This window comes from Trematomus bernacchii, unplaced genomic scaffold (assembly GCF_902827165.1).
Source record: "Trematomus bernacchii unplaced genomic scaffold, fTreBer1.1, whole genome shotgun sequence".
Classification (NCBI taxonomy): domain Eukaryota; kingdom Metazoa; phylum Chordata; class Actinopteri; order Perciformes; family Nototheniidae; genus Trematomus; species Trematomus bernacchii.
The window spans coordinates 28,423-51,716 of NW_022987961.1; the positions used below are offsets into that span (position 1 = coordinate 28,423).

General features: G+C 41.4%; 1 protein-coding gene across 1 annotated transcript in view; it reads right to left on the reverse strand.

The window, feature by feature from the left end:
- Positions 1-23,294, reverse strand: part of LOC117471006 (arf-GAP with GTPase, ANK repeat and PH domain-containing protein 1-like) — a gene marked incomplete at both ends in the record, with an annotated part of 41,514 nt that extends 18,220 nt beyond the window's left edge. The window contains 5 exon segments of the mRNA XM_034115785.1: positions 739-843; positions 12,215-12,301; positions 12,958-13,110; positions 13,930-14,057; positions 23,252-23,294. Coding sequence (XP_033971676.1) covers positions 739-843; positions 12,215-12,301; positions 12,958-13,110; positions 13,930-14,057; positions 23,252-23,294 — 516 coding nt within the window.

Genomic DNA, 23,294 nt, shown 5'->3' on the forward strand with positions numbered 1-23,294 from the left:
AAATGTGATAACTTTTGAGTAAAAATGTCCTAAAAATATCACATTTGACCTAATCATGTATTTTCTACATGAAACTGTTGAAGCACATTTGTTTATATATGTATTCTTAAGTGTATTGTGGATCTGTTGATCCCACATTATTCTGCTGACGCTGAACAACACTTCAAATAATATATAGATTTATTTTAATTGGTTAATTGGAACAAAATGGGTTAAAACACCGTTAGTGCGTCGAGAAAAACCTGTCGAATGAGAAGCTTCTGCAGCGAGATGAAGCAGAGGACAGGGAGTGTGTGTGTGTGTGTGTGTGTGGGAGTGTGTGTGTGTGTGTGTGCGTGTGCGTGTGCGTGTGCGTGTGCGTGTGCGTGTGTGTGTGTGTGTGTGTGTGTACGATGCTGTGCCAACAGGGCAGAGTGCCGGGACAATTAGCGGAGACATTACAGCTGATATTCACATCATCAACGCCGACGTGGGCAAACAGATGACGAGTCCTAATTAATACACAACCATCAACACACACACACACATAACTGTCTGTGTGTGTGTGTGTGTGTGTGTGTGTGTGTGTGTGTGTGTGTGTGTGTGTGTCTGTGTGTGTGTGTGTGTGTGTGCAGCAGATAGATGGAGGTCAGTGCAGGCTGGCAGAGAGCTGCAGTCTAATAAGCAATCAGAGAAGGATTGTAATGAGACTGAGTGTGTGTGTGTGTGTGAGTGTGTGTGTGTGTGTGTGTGTCTTACATGCAGGCTGGGGTGGTAGGTGAGCAGTCCGTTGTCACACAGCGTCACGTACTTCTTCTTCCACTCTTTATTCAGAGATTTACCACTCCTCTTCAGCAGCATGCCCTGCACACAAGAGACACACACATTTAGTATCAACACACACATTTAAAGTACTTCATAAAACACACACACACACATTTAGTATCAACACACACATTTAGTATCAATACACACATTTAAAGTACTTTATAAAACACACACACACACACACACACACACACACACACACACACACACACACACACACACACACACACACACACACACACACACACACACACACACACACACACACACACACACACACACACACACACACACACACACACACACAACACACACACACACACACACACACACACACACACACACACACACACACACACACACACACACACACACACACACACACACACACACACACACACACCCCTGATTTTCTATTTGGTAAAAACTGTTATAAAGAAACAATTAATATAAATATATTAAATAGGAATTCTTTTTTTTGTTTGTTTGAATATTATTTTATTATTTAACACGTTTGCAACAAACTAAATCTTTTTTAGGTGAAATCTGTAACATTTTGATAAAAATCACATTTTTAGGTGAAACGTGTAGTTTTTCACACGTAGTTCAGGAACCTCTCTCTCTCTGTTCCAAAGCCACGAACACATCAGTTTTCCACACGTAGTTGATAGATAGATAGATAGATAGATAGATAGATAGATAGATAGATAGATCGTACTTTATTGATCCCAAATTGGGAAATAGTTTTTGTTAGAGGAACCTCTCTCTCTCCGTCCCAAAGCCACGAACACATGACCGTACAGAACATGAATTAAAATAATGTGACTAGACAACAGGAAAGAATGACTTCTTCACTTCTTGGTTACAAACTATAAATTGGACGTTAACTTTTAACGTGTTTCCGAAGCAGAATGTCCTATTTGTGCCTTTTTTATTTTACAACATCTCCACTCTTGTATCTCCGCTCGGAGTCTCCGGAGCGAAGATAACGAGCCCGGAGACGATTAAAATAAAAGTCCTCCCAAAAAAACAAAAAACCCACAACATCTCTAACAAGCGGAGCTACTCTCTCTACGAGGCGCTCTAATTGTCTGACTTTTTAAAAATCCTCTCCTACGCACATCAGCCTCGGCTCGCTGCCGTTTAGGCCGAGCGCCCACACTTCATCTGGATCATTATGGGATGGAGGGGGGGGGCAGGAAGGTCAGAGAGGGGGGGGATCAGAGCGGATAAAACCGTCCGCTGATTAGCAATTACAGCGGCGCTGCCACGCGTGTCACTTCTCTGGAGATCCGCCGCATTAACACTCCGACACACGATATTAATAGAGTCCAGCCGTGAAGGGCCATCATTTACTGCATCAGCTGCTCGAGGGTCTGACGGACAGCAGGGGTTCAGACCCTCAACCTGCAGACCCTTTTACAAATCTGTTTATCAATGAAAGCGTGAGATAAACGGCTCAAATCTCTCTTTTTTTTAATCTGTTTTATTCCCTTTTATATAAATGTAAACGCACCTTCTCATCAGATATGTGATTGAGTACGTTGCAGAGAAAAGAGGTGATATTTTACACATGTTTTTATATTTTAATCGCATTCTACAAATATATATTGGCACGAGATTTAATTAATATTTATGGAAACAATACGTTTTTTTCTTTTGGACAAAAATCAAATATTTTTATTTTTATATCTTAATTTAAAAATCGTGATATTGTTGTTAAAACATTTCCTAAAATCACGTATTTTCCAGATGAATCTCTTGTTGAAGCACGGGTTCTGTTTGTCCAACACTCTCTGATATATAACATTATTATTAATAGTGTTCTATAATAACGTGCAATTACGTATCTGCCACTACGTTCTTTTGCACCTTCATGATGTGACCGTGTGTTTCCTGGAGTTATTGAATTGCTCTTTTTACTGTTAGTGTACAGTTTATTATTGTAACTCTGACACAACTATTTCCTTCAGGATGAATAAAGTCTTATCTTAAATGATTCTGCTGTAGAGAGGCGAGGGGGAGGCACCACAGAAGAAGAGAGAGAGAGCGAGAGAGAGAGAGAGAGGGGAGGGGGAGATGGACATTTCTGATGATGGACAGAGGACTGCCCTCCGCTCAGCTTTCATTAGAGATCGCTGGTGACCCTTCGAAAGACACGCTGGGCGTAATGAGCGGCGACAAAACGCCAAGAAGCCTTCAGAGTGACGGAGGGGGGGAGAGATGGGGGAGATGGGGGAGTAAAGAGTGTCTGAAACATCCTAAAGAGACTCGAGGTGAAGCTCATCATCCTGGAGGAATACAGCAGACATTAGACACTAATTAGCTTTGTTTTTAGCCATGCTAACGGCGGCTATCGTGATGTCAACGCCAGTTTGTTGACACTTCGATAAAAACCCAGAGGATGGGGGTGTAAAGAAAGTCCTAAAATACTCTCAAGAGACTCGAGGTGAGGCTCATCATCCTGGAGAGAATACAGGAGACACAGAAGAGCGTAGAGAAAGTCATTCCAGCTTGCTAGCTTGTTTTTAGCCATGCTAACGGCGGTTATCCAGTTTGTTGACTGCTGAATCAACACCTCGATAAAAACCCAGAGGATTAATCCTTTAGAAATTGGTGATGGGGGGAAGAGAGAGTCCTAAAATACTCTCAAGAGACTCAAGGTGAAGCTCATCATCTTGGAGTAAATACAGCACACATTAGACACTAATTAGCTTTGTTTTTAGCCATGCTAACGGCGCTTATCCAGTTTGTTGACTGCTGAATCAACACCTCGATAAAAACCCAGAGGATTAATCCTCATGTGAAGAAAGTCCTAAATATACTCAAAGACACTCTGAGGTGAAGCTCATCATCCTGGAGAGAATACAGCAGACACAGAAGAGCGTAAAGAAAGTCATTCCAGCATGCTAGCTTGGTTTTAGCCATGCTAACGGCGGCTAACGTGGTGACAACGCCAGTTTGTTGATTGGTTGGTCACCAGTTTGGGAAAAACTGAAATATATATAAAACAATTTTGTGGATTGGGATGAAATGTGGTACAGAGATGGATGTTCCCCAGAGGATGAAGCCTTAAGAATTGGGTGATTCTACGACTTTGCGTTTAGCGCCACCATGAGGTTACATTTTGTTGCTTTAAGTGAAAACTGCCAGACAGAGGAAAATGATCTCACCCTTAATCTGGTCTGTGATTGGATGGATTGATATTACCCCTAACTCTAGTTGCTAAACACCAGCAGAAGGAGTGTCTTTGTGAGCGTTCATCGACTGCAGCAGCCGAGCTTGGCTGAAAGTAATTCAATAACACAGATGTTTAAAATGCCATTTCTTGTCAGACGCACATCTGGTGAATTAAACGAGGATTTGTCTTCTGAAGAATCTCTGAACAGACGGACCATCGTTGAATTATCAGCTGGATCTTTCTCTCTTTAATGAAAACGGGTTCAGTCATCCTGCAGATGTTCCAGTGGGGAGGAGATGTGTTTCAGATCTGTGAGAGTGTTCAGATTAAAGACTGTAGTTATCTGGTGTGTGAGAGTGTTCAGATTAGAGAGTATTTGTGCACTAAATCGCTAAAGGTAGGGGTAGGTAAGTTTGAGAAACCGGCTCGAGTGCGCTAGAATTTGAAAATACACAACCGGAAGAAATCTGCCACTTCCTTACAGAGCCCCTCCTCCAACACACACGAACGCACACATGACCAATGAGGGCACGAGATAAGTGTGTGCACAGATGGAAGGCTGACAGGCAGGTAGGCCATCCAGTTATTTTAGCCGGGCCGGCTCAGATGATTGGTCGTGCTTTTTACAGTACTACGGCTTCCACAGATGATATTTATTTATGGATCTTTTGTCAAAGCACTTCAGATATTCATTGCTATCGGGATGTTAAGAGCATTCCATGGAATATACAGATTAAATACTGTAGTTATATAGTGTTCAGATTAAATACTGTAGTTATATAGTGTTCAGATTACATACTGTAGTTATATAGTGTTCAGATTACATACTGTAGTTATATAGTGTTCAGATGAAATACTGTAGTTATATAGTGTTCAGATTAAATACTGTAGTTATATAGTGTTCAGATGAAATACTGTAGTTATCCGGTGAGATCGTTTACAGACGGGAACCTGCAGATGATCAGCCGAGGCTCTGGCGCTTCACTCGTGTTGTTTGCAGTGATTAACACTAATCTGTGCTCATGTCAGAGGCAGTGAAACAGTGTGTGTGTGTGTGTGTGTGTGTGTGTGTGTGTGTGTGTGTGTGTGTGTGTGTGTGTGTGTGTGTGTGTGTGTGTCTGCAACAACAACAGGGCTCCCCACGGTGCGCTAAACGCGACTTGACGAGCTTCCTGCTGCCTCGCAGTGAGATGTGCCGGCAGCCGTGCAGCTGTCAGGCCAGCTGATCATCCGTTACCGGCCGCCAGAGAGCGAGCGGCAACATGTTCCCGCAGCGAGTGTTTACATTAGCGCTGGCATCAATTAAGACTTTCAGGTCAGCTCACACTCCTGGGATTCATCAGTCTGAATCAATCAGCTGTTCACAGGGATTACACACGTCTGAGGATAATCAAGAGGACTGCTTCAACCGGAGAGGCTCCAGATCCAGTGTTTCATTCAAACATATCAACATTTGCTTGATTGACTGTGTATCAATTGGTAGAAGCGTTCAGGTTACTCTTCAGGAGGTTGGCTCTCCTCTTGCTTTCCATTTAGAGGAACTATGGGGTTTACATGTGAGGTTTGAAGTATCCCAACAACATTTGGATTGAGCTCAAATATCTAAAGGTCAAGATCTATTTGTACAAACCATTTGCAAAGCTTTTAAGAGACTATAATGACGTCTGAATTCAAAATGTACCTTGGGAGCGTTTACTGAGCATGACCTGCCGTTCATTGAAGCTATTAATGATTTAGTCCTAAGAATGAATAAGTATTAAGGCGTGTTAAAGGATGTTGAATCCCACAAGTTCATCTTCTGTTGGTGTTTTTGAACAAAGCCTTTGAGAATCATTCACAGAATAGATAAGACCTTTCTTTGGTTGCAGACTATGTACCTCAGAGATCCCCTTTTTAAGAGAGAGACCCCCTTCCTCAGACGTCCGCAGTATGAAGTGTTCTGCAGGCCTGATGAATACATGATGAAAGCCAGTAGAGCTTTCTGAACAGCGTGCATGGACATGAAGTCTTGCTGTTGTAAGTACATGTTGGGATGCATCCTCTGCTCAATATTCAGCTTTCTAAGGTGTTTCTGAGCGCTCCCCTCCTTGGAAGAGTCCTGCAGGATGAGAGTGTGGACCCTCGCAGACGGTCAGAGTGACGGATGTTTGCAGGTGGGACTAAACGGGACGATTTCTCTTTCACTTTCCTTCCAAACCTGGTATTTGGGGAGGGGGACGTCAGCAAATTAATTTTGGCCATCCATCGCAGGGATGACAAGCGATCAGTCGGGGGGGGGGGGGGGGGGGGGCTAATTGAACGTCTCGTCGGAGCCTCCTGATGGGTAATATCTTTCATTATTCACCCCTGGAGGAGGAGGGGGGGGGTGACAGCTCACAAGGTCTCCATACGGGGGAATAGATGTGTAAATACATCCTCAGATACTCTCGTACGGTGAGAGAGTGCTCAGGGAAAGGTCGCTCGCTCGGGGCTGAGATGAAGTCATTCGTTAGCATCGCATAACGACCCGGGGCTTTTCTCTTTAAGGATTCAAACAAAGACTTCAAGTGAGCAAGTCTTCTGTTGGAGATAAATAGTTATAGATCCACGAAAACACAAACCCCCCCCCCCCCGGACACACTCCCTCTCTTCGGTACTGACACACTTCTCTCTGCAAACGGTGAGCGATGGAAAGGGAAAAGGTCGTCGCTCGGGGGAAACACGAGATGGGAGTCATTCGTTAGAGCCGGCGTTCAGGGGCTGGAACCGGAGGGGGGGTGATTAAAGACCCTAACTTTCCCCTCTCATTCTCTCGAGTTCGGGGGAAAAACGGTGGAAAAGACGAGAATAAAGCCTTCAATTCAACCTTGAACTACGCCTTCCATCTATCAAGCCAATCAAAGCACAGACGACGTTATAACACCAAACTAGAATACCATTTTCTATCAACACTGACTATATATTCAGAGTTGGAGACCCCCAAAGAACCAATCATCTGGTACCAACAGTACTTTGCTTTCTACAGTAGTAGTAGAAACTTGTTTTGGACGCCTCAAACTTTCCCCTTTTATTCTCTTAAATTCGGGGTAAAAACGGTGAAAAACACAAGAATAATGCATTAAATTCAACTTTGAAAAACAGTATTAGCACAATATGTGTTTTAGACGCAGTAAAACTTACTACTTTTACCTGATCATTCTACATTTCAAACATCAAATGTGAGGCTGTTAGCTCTTATTCGTTAGCGGTTAGCTGCTAACGGTTAGCTGCTAACGGTTAGCAGTCGGTAATGGAGATTCCACTGGGTTATTTTAAGGTGCGTTCAGGCTCTTTTAGGTAAAAATGACTATTAGGGAAATGTAGATTATACTGTCATCATGAGGTGTTCAATGTACTCTTGTAAAAGTCAGATGTTTTCACAGCGAAATAAAGAGATATTAGACATTAGAGGGAACTATGAGCGTCCTGACAGCTAACAGAATGCTAACGCTAATAACCCAGAGTATGTTGAAGTATATGAGATCGTAGAACCACTGGGTATCAAGTACGTCTGAATGAATAAAGAAACTTCTTGTAGAGTTTCTGGTAGATTGATGTCTGCGAGGTGAAATCAAACAAAGATAGCATCATTGGTTCTTAAATCGTCTTTCCACTTTAGGGGGAACTAAAGGAGGAAATGGTCCGGTGTGATCTCCTTCAGATAGAGGGAGTCTCCTGAAGGAGTGTGTCCTCCTGCCTGTCTCCAGATACACACTAATCTACCCTCTAATCGCTCCATCACCCCTCTATTTCCCTCAGACAATGGTTTCTCCCGCGGTGACAGCGGATCTGAGGAAGATACTAAAGAGTTTATCTGGAGGAAAGGCCGGAGACCTTTTGTTCTTCCACGTCTCTGGAGAGCAGGGGGTTAAATTAGAGGTCGCAGATCATCCATCATCTCAGACAGGAAGTGTTTGTGTTCAGATCTGAATCACCGCGGCGCAGAAGACGAGAAAAAAGAGACGAAAACTGGGTTTCAGACGTTCTGATTGGACCCTAGTTCGTCAAAAAGACCCTCCTCTTAAAAAAGCATGACATTTTATTGGGTTTTATCTCGATTTTTGTTGAATTTCACGTTCAATAAGGTCTTTTAACACACACACACACACACACACACACACGCCGTGACAAGGTCGGCGTTGATGAGGCAAGGACGGCGAAGGGCAGGCCCCGGGGAGAGAAGACCAGATCAAATAAAACACCAGCGAAGAAGAAGAGCGGCTGATTTATCTGCTAAGAGTTCTGGGTAATTAATTAGAAACTCAATTATCCCAACCTTACTTCAGCGGTCTCAATTCATTAGTGGCTTTTAAAAAGAGCCTCGCCCCGCTCCAGAGGGCCAGGATGTGAGGGAGCACGCTTCCTGTACACACACACACACACACACACACACACACACACACACACACACACACACACACACACACACACACACACACACACACACACACACACACACACACACACACACACACACACACACACACACACACAACACACACACACACACACACACACAACACACACACACACACACACACACACACACACCCACACACACACACACACACAACACACACACACACACACACACACACACACACACACACACACACACCACACACACACACACACACACACACACACACACTGAAACAACAAAGCTGCAGCAGACTGAAACTCCGTGGAGACGACGGTCTGAAATCGCTCTTTGATTGACGCCTGTGATTTAATTATTTCCCCCATATAAATAAAAAAAAACACAACCCTAACCCCCCCCCTCAAACCTCCCCCTGTCCCCCTACATGACAAAAAAAAGTCATTGTGGTGGAAACTCTTTTTTCCTGACAATGTGGCTGGATTTGAACGCACCATTCTTTGGTTTTCCAATCAAAAAACTGTACATTTTTACTATTTATTGGTTTGATGAATGAAGTGTCATAAACACACAATATGATATATTTGATTGGATTGTTTGACTGTATTTGAAGATATTTGAGAGCTTAAAACTCTTTTTTCCTGACAATATGGTTGGATTTGAACGCACCATTCTTTGGTTTTCCAATCAAAACCCGTAAAAGTGAATGAATTGGTTTGATTGGGTATTAAGTGTCATAAAGAACCAATATATGATGTTGTGTGACTGTTTGAGGATATTGGGACTGTATGATCTGAACTGGACAACTCGGCATGTAAAAACACTCACAAAGGTTTTTGTGAAATGACGATGAAAAAACGCTCTGAATTTAAATGGTTTCCAATCTTCTACGCACCATTCTTTGGTTTCCATTAAAAAACAGTCCATTAAATAGAAATTCAACTGGATTTCATTGGTTTTGGAATTAAGTGTCAAAAACAGACAACATTAGATTTTGTATGAGTGAGTTTGAAGATCTCTGGACTATATGATGTCTGCAGATCCTAACTGGAGCTCTTCACACGTAAAACCCATGAGAAATGTTTGAAGAAACAACAAACTAAACGTGCAGACCTCCATCTGAACGCTTCCTGATTGACGCCTCAGTTTTCAGTATCTCTCCTCCCTAAAAGGCTGATCTTTGCCGCCTCCCCCTCTTCTCTAGAAACCTCATTTCAGGGTTAGTGTGCACGACAGAAATGTCATCACGGCCAAAATGTCTGCGAGCGGCGACAACCTTTCCCGGGGAAATGATATTTTTCGGGCCTCGTTAAAGCAGCTCTTTCATATTCCCCGTCTTAATTAGGGCCGCCGTTAATTTCATTAAATTCTTTGGCTGCTAAATGAAGCAGATTATGAGACATCTTTTATTGCAGAGCGTGAAATTACAGCCTGCCGCTGCCAATGGCGGCGCGACGCTAATGAATTACAGGGTAAATAACGCCCGAATTAACCATCCAATTTAACTAACCAGAGGCCCCGAGAGCCAATTACCTCCGACACTAATCACAGGAGGACGAGGAGGAGGAGGAGGAGGACGAGGAGGAGGAAGGCCTTGAGATTTCTGTAAACTATCAAAAAACTGTCAAATTATCCCCAAAAAAGGGTCAACAGATCCCTAAAAGCAATCAGAAAAAGGTCAAAATATCCGTAAAACACTGTTAAAAAAATTCGAAATATCCCCAAAAATAAAAGGTTCAAATTATCCCTAAAAAGCTATTTAAAAAAAGGTCAAAAATATCCCCAGTAAATTCTTTTAAAAAGGTCAAAATAACCCAAAATGCGTGTGATATGAGAGACGTGCTGATGAAGCCAGTTAACGTCCTGAGTGCGATTCTAACCTCCAAACAGCGTGAATAAAGGTGTAGAAGAATAAGAGGCGATTAGCGCCTCGTTAGCGTCAGCAGCATCTGTCTCTGTAAACAAAGCATCTGCTCGCTTTGACACCACAGAAGAAGAAACCAGGGCCACTTCTTCCTCTGTGGTGGGGGGGGGGGCTCCACATGTGTTTCCTGCAGCATGCTGACCCTCAGAGACTCCATTTAAATAACATCAAAGGGACATTTCACTGTTCTTCAGTTTCCGCACAAAACCCAGTCTAATAAATACAAATGGACTTTAATCTCATTGGTTTTAAGTGTTTTAAGTGTTTTTAGCAACTTTTTCATGACTTTTTCTAGTTTTTTGACCCATAATTACATTAAAGTTGCTCGAAATAACAGTTTCAACCATAACATAAAGGGTTTTAGATTCAAAGTTACAGATAAATCCAGGTCTGATTTCCACGAAACTTGGCAGAGAGGTGAAGCGCAGAGAGACCCACTAACGCAGAGAGACCCACCAGAGAGACCCACTAACGCAGACCACTGAAGAGACCCTGGAAGTTTGGAGCGAATCCACAGATGATTCCTCGTCTTGATGCTGGCTCTACTCTGCGCTGAGGGAAGATGACGGACAGCAAAATAATTGCCTGACTTCCTGTGTTGACGGAGACACTGTTGGACAAACAGTTTATTTTTGTGAACAGCTGACCCCGTGCCGCCCACACACACACACTCACACACACATCATCACACTCACACACTCACTCACACACACTCACACACACACACACACTCACACACACATCATCACACACTGCTATCATGTAAAAGTGCTCCTCTCTGCGTGAGGTACGCACTTAGTCTGGATCTCTGGCAGGTAATTACCTCAGAGTGGGTCCCGCCCCCTGCTCATTGCAGCCCACTGTGTGTGTGTGTGTGTGTGTGTGTGTGTGTGTGTGTGTGTGTGTGTGTGTGTGTGTGTGTGTGTGTGTGTGTGTGTGTGTGTGTGTGTGTGTGTGTGTGTGTGTGTGTGTGTGTGTTTTTAATGAGCGGCGGACTCTCTTAACGAAGGCGTTCTCGTTTAACAAAAGGCGACTGAACCGGTGTCACCTCGAGACGAGAGAGTCTCGCAGAGAGTCGCTCTAATGAGAGCAGAGATTAAACACACACACACACACACACACACACACACACACGTACCACACACACACGTACAACACACACACGCACACACACACACTCAGGTACAACACACACACGTACAACACACACACACACAGGTACAACACACACACACACACACACACACACACACACTCAGGTACAACACACACACACACACACACACGTACAACACACACACACACACACACACACACACACACACACACACACACACACACTCAGGTACAAGGTGAGAACAGAGGAAGTGGGCACAGCGGCCGAAGCAGAGAAATAAAGTGGATTTCAGCTGAAAAACATGATTATTGTTTTATTGGTGTTTTCTATAACTAGTATAAAGAAAGTATTTAAGGACATTTTAATTAATCAATTAAGGCATTCTTTTTATTTTTAATACGATGTTCTACAATTAAATAAATATGTTTTTTAGTATTTTTACAAACCAGTAGTCTGTGTGTATGAAGAATATATTAAATCAAATGTATTTATTGTTAAAAAAGTGGCATTTTGCAGAAATTAAGACAATAAAATGTAAGACAATTATTGTATTTATTTATACATTTTTCAGAATAAAAGCCTCTGTCTTTGAAACTCCAGAATGATGTTTATTTCTTTATATTTGTATCATCTTTACCTCCTTTTCTGTTTCTGATCAACAGGATGAGTGATGTCATTTCAAGCTTCATGAAGAGGAGGTGCGGGGGGGACACAGCTGTCCCTCTCCTCTCTGAAGGTGTGTGTGTGAGGTGTGTGTGAGTGTGTGTGCAGACAGGAAGTGTGTGTCACCTGTTTGATGGGGATGGCTCTCCCGCTGCCGATGCTGTCGGCTCGATTCTCTAAACTCTTCTTCTCCGGCTCGCTCGCCTTCCTCGACTGAGAAAAGATAGGAAATACACGTTAATATCAGAATATACTAGTTATTATACACAGAGAACTATCTCAACACCAAGAGATACGTGTTATTATCTGCAGAAACGGACTTTAACACCAGAAATACTCATTATTACTATAAACTATCTATCAGGAAATATCTATACAATATATAGTATCTGCAGGAAACTACCTAACATTCAAGAAATGTACATTATTATCAGTAAATACTTGGTATAATCTGCAGATACTGACTGAAAAGAGTCATTATTATGCAAGGAACTATCTCAACATCACAATAAACTCATTATTATTCACAGTCAACTGACTTTAACACCGCTGCATTAAAACGTCTCATTCTGCAGGATCTTTACACGCTAAACCTTTGAGTATTAACGGGCAGGAATGACCTGAAATTCTGCTTTTTCTGCAGCTGTAAAAGTGCTTTTCTGTACACTGAAATGAGCAATTACTCTAAAGCTGTGTAGAAGTCTGAGTTGTACGTTTTATAACAGCTTCTATAGATATATATAAAAGCTGTTTTCCCTCCATCAGAACATCACTATGGAACTCTCTGCGCTCCTATTGGCTACATTGTAAGTGATAAGTCTAAGGGGCGGGACATCTGCGAGCTGTTGACCAATCAGAGAGAGACTCACGGTGAAGAGGTTTGAGCGGCGCTTGGACTGCTTCCTGACGGGCGTGGGAGTGTTCGTGGTCGCAGGGACGTCGATACGCAGCTCCTTCTGAGACGTACTGGGAGTGGAAGGAACTGACGAAGAGTAGTCACTCAGACTGCCTCCATTAGAGGTCTGAGAAGAGGAGGAGGAGGAGGAGGAGGAGGAGGAGGAGAGGAGGAGGAGAGGAGAGGAGGAGAGGAGGAGAGGAATTATGTTTTATTTTCTGAAATAAATTCAGAATAAAAGCCTCAGTCTGTGTTGTTTGAGTCCTTTCAGAATAAAAGCCTCAGTCTGTGTTGTTTGAGTCCTTTCAGAATAAAAGCCTCAGTCTGTGTTGTTTGAGTCCTTTCAGAATAAAGGCCTCTGTCTGTGTTGTTTGAGTCCTTTCAGAATAAAAGCCTCAGTCTGTGTTGTTTGAGTCCTTTCAGAATAAAAGCCTCTGTCTGTGTTGTTTGAGTCCTTTCAGAATAAAAGCCTCAGTCTGTGTTGTTTGAGTCCTTTCAGAATAAAAGCCTCTGTCTGTGTTGTTTGAGTCCTTTCAGAATAAAAGCCTCAGTCTGTGTTGTTTGAGTCCTTTCAGAATAAAAGCCTCTGTCTGTGTTGTTTGAGTCCTTTCAGAATAAAAGCCTCAGTCTGTGTTGTTTGAGTCCTTTCAGAATAAAAGCCTCAGTCTGTGTTGTTTGAGTCCTTTCAGAATAAAAGCCTCAGTCTGTGTTGTTTGAGTCCTTTCAGAATAAAAGCCTCAGTCTGTGTTGTTTGAGTCCTTTCAGAATAAAAGCCTCAGTCTGTGTTGTTTGAGTCCTTTCAGAATAAAAGCCTCTGTCTGTGTTTTCTTTATCCTCTCTCTTGAGACGCTGACAGTGAGCGATGTGTTTTTAATGAGAAATCCATACAGGGGATCAAACCGTCTGCAGTGTGTGTGTGTGTGTGTGTGTGTGTGTGTGTGTGTACCTGGCTCACGTGCACGGCTGCCACTGGGGCCGTGCACACACTGGTGTGACTGGGAGAATTGGGCAGAGATTTGCAGGGTCCGATGGAGAGCTGCTGCTTCTTCCTGCAGGCCACGATCTTCTGAGCAACTGCACACACACACACACACACACACACACACACACACACACACACACACACACACACACACACACACACACACACACACACACACACACACACACACACACACACACACACACACACACACACACACACACACACACACACACACACACGGTTAATAACACACACATGATACACTTCCTGCACGCTACGATCTCCAGGTAAACACACACAAAATAATATAATCAGCTTTTACTAAAATGGGATAATTTCTACATACAAACTGAAAACAACAACAGACATTTCCTGAAGTAAATAAAATAAAAAGCCTGTTTTTAGAATAATGATAGGTCTCGTACATAAATATAAATTGTTTTATAATTACATAAAACCGTGTTAATCAGAGTTAATGAACTTTCTTCTTGCTGCCCTTCGCTCGGAGGTAAATGTTTACGAGCGTCTCGTCCTTAACGAGGCCGGGGGGTCCTTAACGAGGCCGAGGGGTCTTAACGAGCTCCAATTAAAACAAAGTCTCCTCTGAACACAGGCCTGTTTACGGGGTCTCTTTCCTCCAGTGTTTATAGACGGATTCCCCTCAGCTGTCCGCAGTATATTCTGCTTTAAGTGTTGGGAACAGTTATGATAAGGCCGTGCTAAATATTTAAACTGCTGCCTAATGCGGTTTAACTTTAGCCATCAATCTCCGTCCTGCTGTCGGATTCTAATGAAACGTCTCCCCGATGATCAGATTTATGACGTGAAGAGAGGGGGGGTTCACCTTAAAGCCCCGCAGATATACACCTCCTATATATCTGCTCGCTGTGCGCTCATAAACTCAATATCTAACAGAATATAGAAAGACAAATGTGAACAAAAAAGTCAGATTTTGTGTTTTTGGGACTATTTTAACACCAAGATACCGCACAATTATTTTAGTTCCCAAACACCCCCTAATCTTATTTACATTTTTTATTGTAGTTCCCTAACACCACTGTTTTCATTTTAGTTCCCTAACACCACTGTTTTTATTTTAGTTCCCTAACACCACTGTTTTTATTTTAGTTCCCTAACACCACTGTTTTTATTTTAGTTCCCTAACACCACTGTTTTTATTTTAGTTCCCCAACACCACTGTTTTTATTTTAGTTCCCTAACACCACTGTTTTTATTTTAGTTCCCTAACACCACTGTTTTTATTTTAGTTCCCTAACACCACTGTTTTAATTGTAGTTCCCTAACACCACTGTTTTTATTTTAGTTCCCTAACACCACTGTTTTTATTTTAGTTCCCTAACACCACTGTTTTTATTTTAGTTCCCTAACACCACTGTTTTTATTTTAGTTCCCCAACACCACTGTTTTTATTTTAGTTCCCTAACACCACTGTTTTTATTTTAGTTCCCTAACACCACTGTTTTTATTTTAGTTCCCTAACACCACTGTTTTAATTGTAGTTCCCTAACACCACTGTTTTAATTGTAGTTCCCTAACACCACTGTTTTAATTGTAGTTCCCTAACACCACTGTTTTTATTGTAGTTCCCTAACATCACTGTTTTTATTTTAGTTCCCCAACACCACTGTTTTTATTTTAGTTCCCTAACATCACTGTTTTTATTTTAGTTCCCTAACACCACTGTTTTTATTTTAGTTCCCTAACACCACTGTTTTAATTGTAGTTCCCTAACACCACTGTTTTTATTGTAGTTCCCTAACACCACTGTTTTTATTGTAGTTCCCTAACACCACTGTTTTTATTGTAGTTCCCTAACACCACTGTTTTTATTGTAGTTCCCTAACACCACTGTTTTTATTGTAGTTCCCTAACACCACTGTTTTTATTGTAGTTCCCTAACATCACTGTTTTTATTTTAGTTCCCCAACACCACTGTTTTTATTTTAGTTCCCTAACATCACTGTTTTTATTTTAGTTCCCTAACACCACTGTTTTAATTTTAGTTCCCTAACACCACTGTTTTTATTGTAGTTCCCTAACACCACTGTTTTTATTTTAGTTCCCTAACACCACTGTTTTTATTGTTGTTCCCTAACACCACTGTTTTTATTGTAGTTCCCTAACACCACTGTTTTTATTTTAGTTCCCTAACACCACTGTTTTTATTGTAGTTCCCTAACACCACTGTTTTTATTGTAGTTCCCTAACAACACTGTTTTTATTGTAGTTCCCTAACATCACTGTTTTTATTTTAGTTCCCCAACACCACTGTTTTTATTTTAGTTCCCTAACATCACTGTTTTTATTTTAGTTCCCTAACACCACTGTTTTAATTTTAGTTCCCTAACACCACTGTTTTTATTGTAGTTCCCTAACACCACTGTTTTTATTTTAGTTCCCTAACACCACTGTTTTTATTGTTGTTCCCTAACACCACTGTTTTTATTTTAGTTCCCTAACACCACTGTTTTTATTGTTGTTCCCTAACACCACTGTTTTTATTTTAGTTCCCCAACACCACTGTTTTTATTTTAGTTCCCTAACATCACTGTTTTTATTTTAGTTCCCTAACACCACTGTTTTAATTTTAGTTCCCTAACACCACTGTTTTTATTGTAGTTCCCTAACACCACTGTTTTTATTTTAGTTCCCTAACACCACTGTTTTTATTGTAGTTCCCTAACACCACTGTTTTTATTTTAGTTCCCTAACACCACTGTTTTTATTGTAGTTCCCTAACACCACTGTTTTTATTGTAGTTCCCTAACATCACTGTTTTTATTGTAGTTCCCTAACATCACTGTTTTTATTTTAGTTCCCTAACACCACTGTTTTTATTGTAGTTCCCTAACACCACTGTTTTTATTTTAGTTCCCTAACACCACTGTTTTTATTGTAGTTCCCTAACATCACTGTTTTTATATTAGTTCCCCAACACCACTGTTTTTATTTTAGTTCCCTAACACCACTGTTTTTATTGTAGTTCCCTAACATCACTGTTTTTATTTTAGTTCCCTAACACCACTGTTTTTATTTTAGTTCCCTAACACCACTGTTTTTATTGTAGTTCCCTAACACCACTGTTTTTATTTTAGTTCCCTAACACCACTGTTTTTATTTTAGTTCCCTAACATCACTGTTTTTATTTTAGTTCCCTAACACCACTGTTTTTATTTTAGTTCCCTAACACCACTGTTTTTATTGTAGTTCCCTAACACCACTGTTTTTATTGTAGTTCCCTAACACCACTGTTTTAATTGTAGTTCCCTAACACCACTGTTTTTATTGTAGTTCCCTAACACCACTGTTTTTATTTTAGTTCCCTAACATCACTGTTTTTATTTTAGTTCCCTAACATCACTGTTTTTATTTTAGTTCCCTAACACCACTGTTTTAATTGTAGTTCCCTAACATCACTGTTTTTATTTTAGTTCCCTAACACCACTGTTTTAATTGTAGTTCCCTAACACCACTGTTTTTATTGTAGTTCCCTAACACCACTGTTTTAATTGTAGTTCCCTAACATCACTGTTTTAATTGTAGTTCCCTAACACCACTGTTTTTATTGTAGTTCCCTAACACCACTGTTTTAATTGTAGTTCCCTAACATCACTGTTTTTATTTTAGTTCCCTAACATCACTGTTTTTATTGTAGTTCCCTAACATCACTGTTTTTATTTTAGGTCCCTAACACCACTGTTTTTATTATGTCACTCACAGTATGATTGGTCAGTTTCTCTGTGTCACAGTATGATTGGTCAGTTTCTCTGTGTCTCTCACAGTGTGATTGGTCAGTTTCTGTGTGTCTCTCACAGTATGATTGGTCAGTTTTCTGTGTGTCTCTCACAGTATGATTGGTCAGTTTCTCTGTGTCTCTCTCTCACAGTGTGATTGGTCAGTTTCTCTGTGTCACAGCGTGATTGGTCAGTTTCTGTGTGTCTCTCACAGTGTGATTGGTCAGTTTCTCTGTGTCACAGCGTGATTGGTCAGTTTCTCTGTGTCACAGTGTGATTGGTCAGTTTCTCTGTGTCACAGCGTGATTGGTCAGTTTCTCTGTGTCACAGCGTGATTGGTCAGTTTCTCTGTGTCTCTCACAGTATGATTGGTCAGTTTCTCTGTGTCACAGTGTGATTGGTCAGTTTCTGTGTGTCTCTCACAGTATGATTGGTCAGTTTCTCTGTGTCACAGTGTGATTGGTCAGTTTCTGTGTGTCTCTCACAGTGTGATTGGTCAGTTTCTGTGTGTCTCTCACAGTGTGATTGGTCAGTTTCTGTGTGTCTCTCACAGTGTGATTGGTCAGTTTCTCTGTGTCACAGTGTGATTGGTCAGTTTCTAACACTGTGATTTGTCAGTTTCTCCGTGTCACCAACAGTGATGTATCCTGACGGACTGAGTGTGAACGCTAACGAGAGATGAGAGGGATTAATATAAATATCAGAGTGTGGTCATCGCGGCTCGTTAGCGTTAACGAAGCGCCCGCATCTGCACTCTGACAGAGAGAGAGAGTGTGTGTGTGTGTGTGTGTGTGTGCTCATGTCGCTGTAATTAAGCTAATTAAATTAGCGCTCTGATGGAAGAAGGAGCATGGCGCTGTCACACACTCTCACACACACACTCTCACACACACACTCTCACACACACACACACAGAGGTCACCCCCCACTGGACCAGGCTTCACTCCCCATTACGGCAAATTACATGTCTCACACACACACACACACACACACACACAATGTAGTGATATAACGCTGCGCCCACAGTGTGAGTACTTAATCCTAAAATAAATAACATTATTATTTATATTAGTTTAATCATAAATACACATTTTGATCAATACAACAATATTAATTAAAAACTGATTTTTTAAATGTATTTGTTGCATTTTGGTGATTTAAGACATTAAATAGACTATTAATTAACTTATCTAAAACATTAGTTAAAATAAGTTTATCTCATTTATTTTACCTAATTTTTACTTTATTTCTTTGACAAACCTCTAACGTCTAAAGCTGCAGAAATAAACAGCATTAGTGTTTTTATCCTCTTCCTCTTCCTCATCCTCCTCTCTGAACATAGGATTTGTCACGAAGGCCAATTATTTTTAACGCTAAATGTTGTGGTCACTCATGCATCTTCATCCTCCTCCTCTTCCTCTGTGCAACTGCTGGAACCCATCACACACACACACACACACACACACACACACACACACACACACACACCACACACACACACACACACACACACACACACACACACACACACACACACACACACACACACACACACACACACACACACACACACACACACACACACACACACACACACACCACACACACACACACACACACACACACACCGTACGGAGCGATCATGTCAAATTAGTGCGACTCAGCGTTTCTTGTCGCTGATTATGAAGCTGAATATGAACAGATGTAATTAAAGCGCCACGATCAATACAGGAAGGTCATGTGGGATCAATACACACACACACACACACGCACACACACACGCACACACACACACGCACACACACACACACAACACACACACACACACACACACACACACACACACGCACACACACACGCACACACACGCACACACACACACGCACACACACACACACACACACACACACACACACACACACACACACACACACACACACACACGCACACACACACTCATAAATTGTGATTTGATCCCCGATCGACTGGATGTTTGTAAATGCCGTTTGGATGCGAGCGTTTGGGAACGATCCGTCACAGGAAGTCCGAGGAAGTTAAATCATAATAAATATTAAAATAATTAAGGGTCTATTAATAATGTGAATGAATATGTTTGCGTGCAGGTGATCAATACGTGCAGGTGATCAATACGTGCAGGTGATCAATAATCTCAGGTTGATGAGGGTTTGAATCCTGCACGGCAACATGACTCAATGTGAGGGACTTAAGGGAATCTGTAGTCATGTCTACTCAGAAAAAAAGACTTTATATTCAAAATATTTATGGTTTTATTAATTTATTAAGGTCTTAATTATAATATGGATGAACAATAAAAGAGGATTTTAATGTTATTTTAACAGAAAAACTCAATTTAACAGAAATCCTAATTTTGTCACCAACAAAAATCAATGCAATTTTAGTATTTAAGAAGAATACTTGAATCCTGACTGCTCTGCACGTCCACATATTACAATCAAAATACTTTTTCAAAGCCTTCATTACACTCGTAGTGTTCATTCAATTAGCAATCAATAACATTTGGGTCATTTTGAGCTTAAAAATAGGCAAATGATGGGATATTTTGTGAGAGAAAGGAAAGGTGTAGAATATTACTGAGAGACGTCACATCTGGGCTTTTCAATTATAAATGCAATATTGAAAAATGTGCATTAAATTAGGGAGAAAATGCAGAATAATTGCGGCTTTTCCACTGAGGGAACACAAGCTTGATCAATGCCAGAATGAAAAGAGAAATCTGATTTTATATTCATAGAACATGTATTAAGAAATACTGTTAATAAACACACAGTGACTCTGCAGCTCTGACGTGTGTGTGTGTGTGTGTGTGTGTGTGTGTGTGTGTGTGTGTGTGTGTGTCGATGCTTCTGACCAATTAGAGCAGGCGAGTGTTTTAAGTGGCTGAAGGCCGAGAGTCGAGCGCCGTTACTGAAGTCCTCGTCGCAAATTAAGGTCACGCTAAGAACTAATTAAACTGTGTGTGTGTGTGTGTGTGTGTGTGTCTCTATGTGTGTGTGTTCTACCAAAACACACTTGCACTGACAGTCACAGACACACACTCCCAAAAAACACACAAAAACTTAAACTGTCAATAAGAGTAATTTCATACACACATATTTTGGATACGCTGCCATACACACACACACACACACACACACACACACACACACACACACACACACACACACACACACACACACACACACACACACACACACACACCACACCACACACACACACACACACACACAGCACAACACACACACACACACACACACACACACACACACACACACACACACACACACACACACACACACACACACACACACACACACACACACACACACACACACACACACACACGAAAATGCATAAGCACACACGCAGATGTCTCCAAGATAAGAATACAACATTAAATAATATAAATATATATATATATATATATACAGAAACACACACACACTTTCTCTCTCACACACACTTTCTCACAGACACACACTGACACACACACTGACACTGACACAGACACACACACACACACACTGACACACACACTGACACTGACACAGACACACACACACACACACTGACACACACAGTGACACAGACACACACACACACACACTGACACACACACACACACACTGACACACACACTGACACTGACACAGACACACACACACACACACTGACACTGACACAGACACACACACAGCTGCAGGCGGCTGTCGCTGTGTGTCGCCGTCGACAGAAAACATTAAAGTCATCGTTCTGCTGGATGATTAAAAAACTGATTAATTTGGGATAATGACGAGAAAAATACAAGGAGACAGTGAGACACACACACACACACACACAGACTCACTCACACACACACACACACACACACACACACACACACAGACTCACTCACACACACACACACACACACACACACACACACAGAGACTCACTCACACACACACACACACAGAGACTCACTCACACTCACACACACACACAGTGGAATAATTAAGAGGATAATAAGACAGCGTTTAGTGTGGAAAGCTTCCTCCTGGGCCAAGAGCGCACACACACACACACACACACACACACACACACACACACACACACACACACACACACACACACACACACACACACACACACACACACACACACACACACACACACACACACACACACACACACCACACACCACACACACACACACACACACACACACACACACACACACACACACACACACACACACACACACACACACACACACACACACACACACACACACACACACACACACACACACACACACACACACACACTCTTCTTGACTAACTGCCACCTTATTTAAACTGCTCCTGCGCTGCCCCCTTCAGGACAAACACAGCAATGACTTTCTACTTTTTATTTAGCATTTATTATTTATTCAGTTTGTAATACGTATTATTCATTCTATTCAAAATACTTCCGATATTTCATACATTTGGGGGATTTTATTGGTGATATTAAACTTCATTTTTTAGCTAGTTTCAATATTTTTTTCGGACTATTTTATTTCAGTTTTTTTGCCATTTTCACAAATAATTTAAACATTTTTTCTGCTAATTTTCCACACATTTTTTGACCAATTTTCAGGGCGTTTTTCTCGAGTAAATGTGAATGATCATCTGAACAACTGCATGTAGGATTTAAACCCGGTCAGTGAGGACACTCTTCCTCTTCCTCTTCCTCCTCTTCCTCCTGTAATGTCTGTCTCTTTATTAACCCCCCCCCCCCTCTGATAAAACTTAACTGCAGCTCTCTTTGGTCTCAATCGCTCCGCGGCTCCATTTCCTTCTTAATTGAGGAGCAATTAAAGTGTCCGGAGGAGAGTGACCTTCCCAGAGGACCCCCCCCCCCACCCCCACCTCCACCTCTTTATATCTGCTAATTATCTGCTAATCTTTAACGGTAGATTGTCTGAGATATATATGAAGAAATATCCCCAAAAGACATGTTAGAAAACAAACCAAAAATACTTGGAATTTGTCCCAAAAATAGGTCAAAACATTTCCAAAAATACAGAGGAGTAATGACAGAAAAAGGATGTGAAAAACATCACAGAAATATGTGGGAAAATGTCTAAAAAATGTGGATTAAAAGGGAAATGCATAAAGATTGGACTTTAAATATCTGCCAAAAAACTCTGAAAAATGTTCTTAAAAAAAAATATAACAAATATTATTTAACATATTTTTAGGACATTTTATACGTATATTTTAGTCATTTTCCACATGTTTTTTGACCCCCTTCCCCCCCAGAGGATCCCCGCCAACCCCCTTCAAAAAAGAGACATTGTCCGACATTTTTGCACCTAATTAGATATTAGATAATAAAGACTTGTTTCGTCCATTTTCACGTATTTTCGGAGCAATTTCCGTTGTTTATAATTATATCTGTACATATTCTATTGCCTTGCTCTGTCTATGTCTCCTTTATTTATCAGACACATTTTTGTTCCTCACCGTCCTGGAAGACGCGCTCCACGTTGAGTCCGTACGTTGCGCA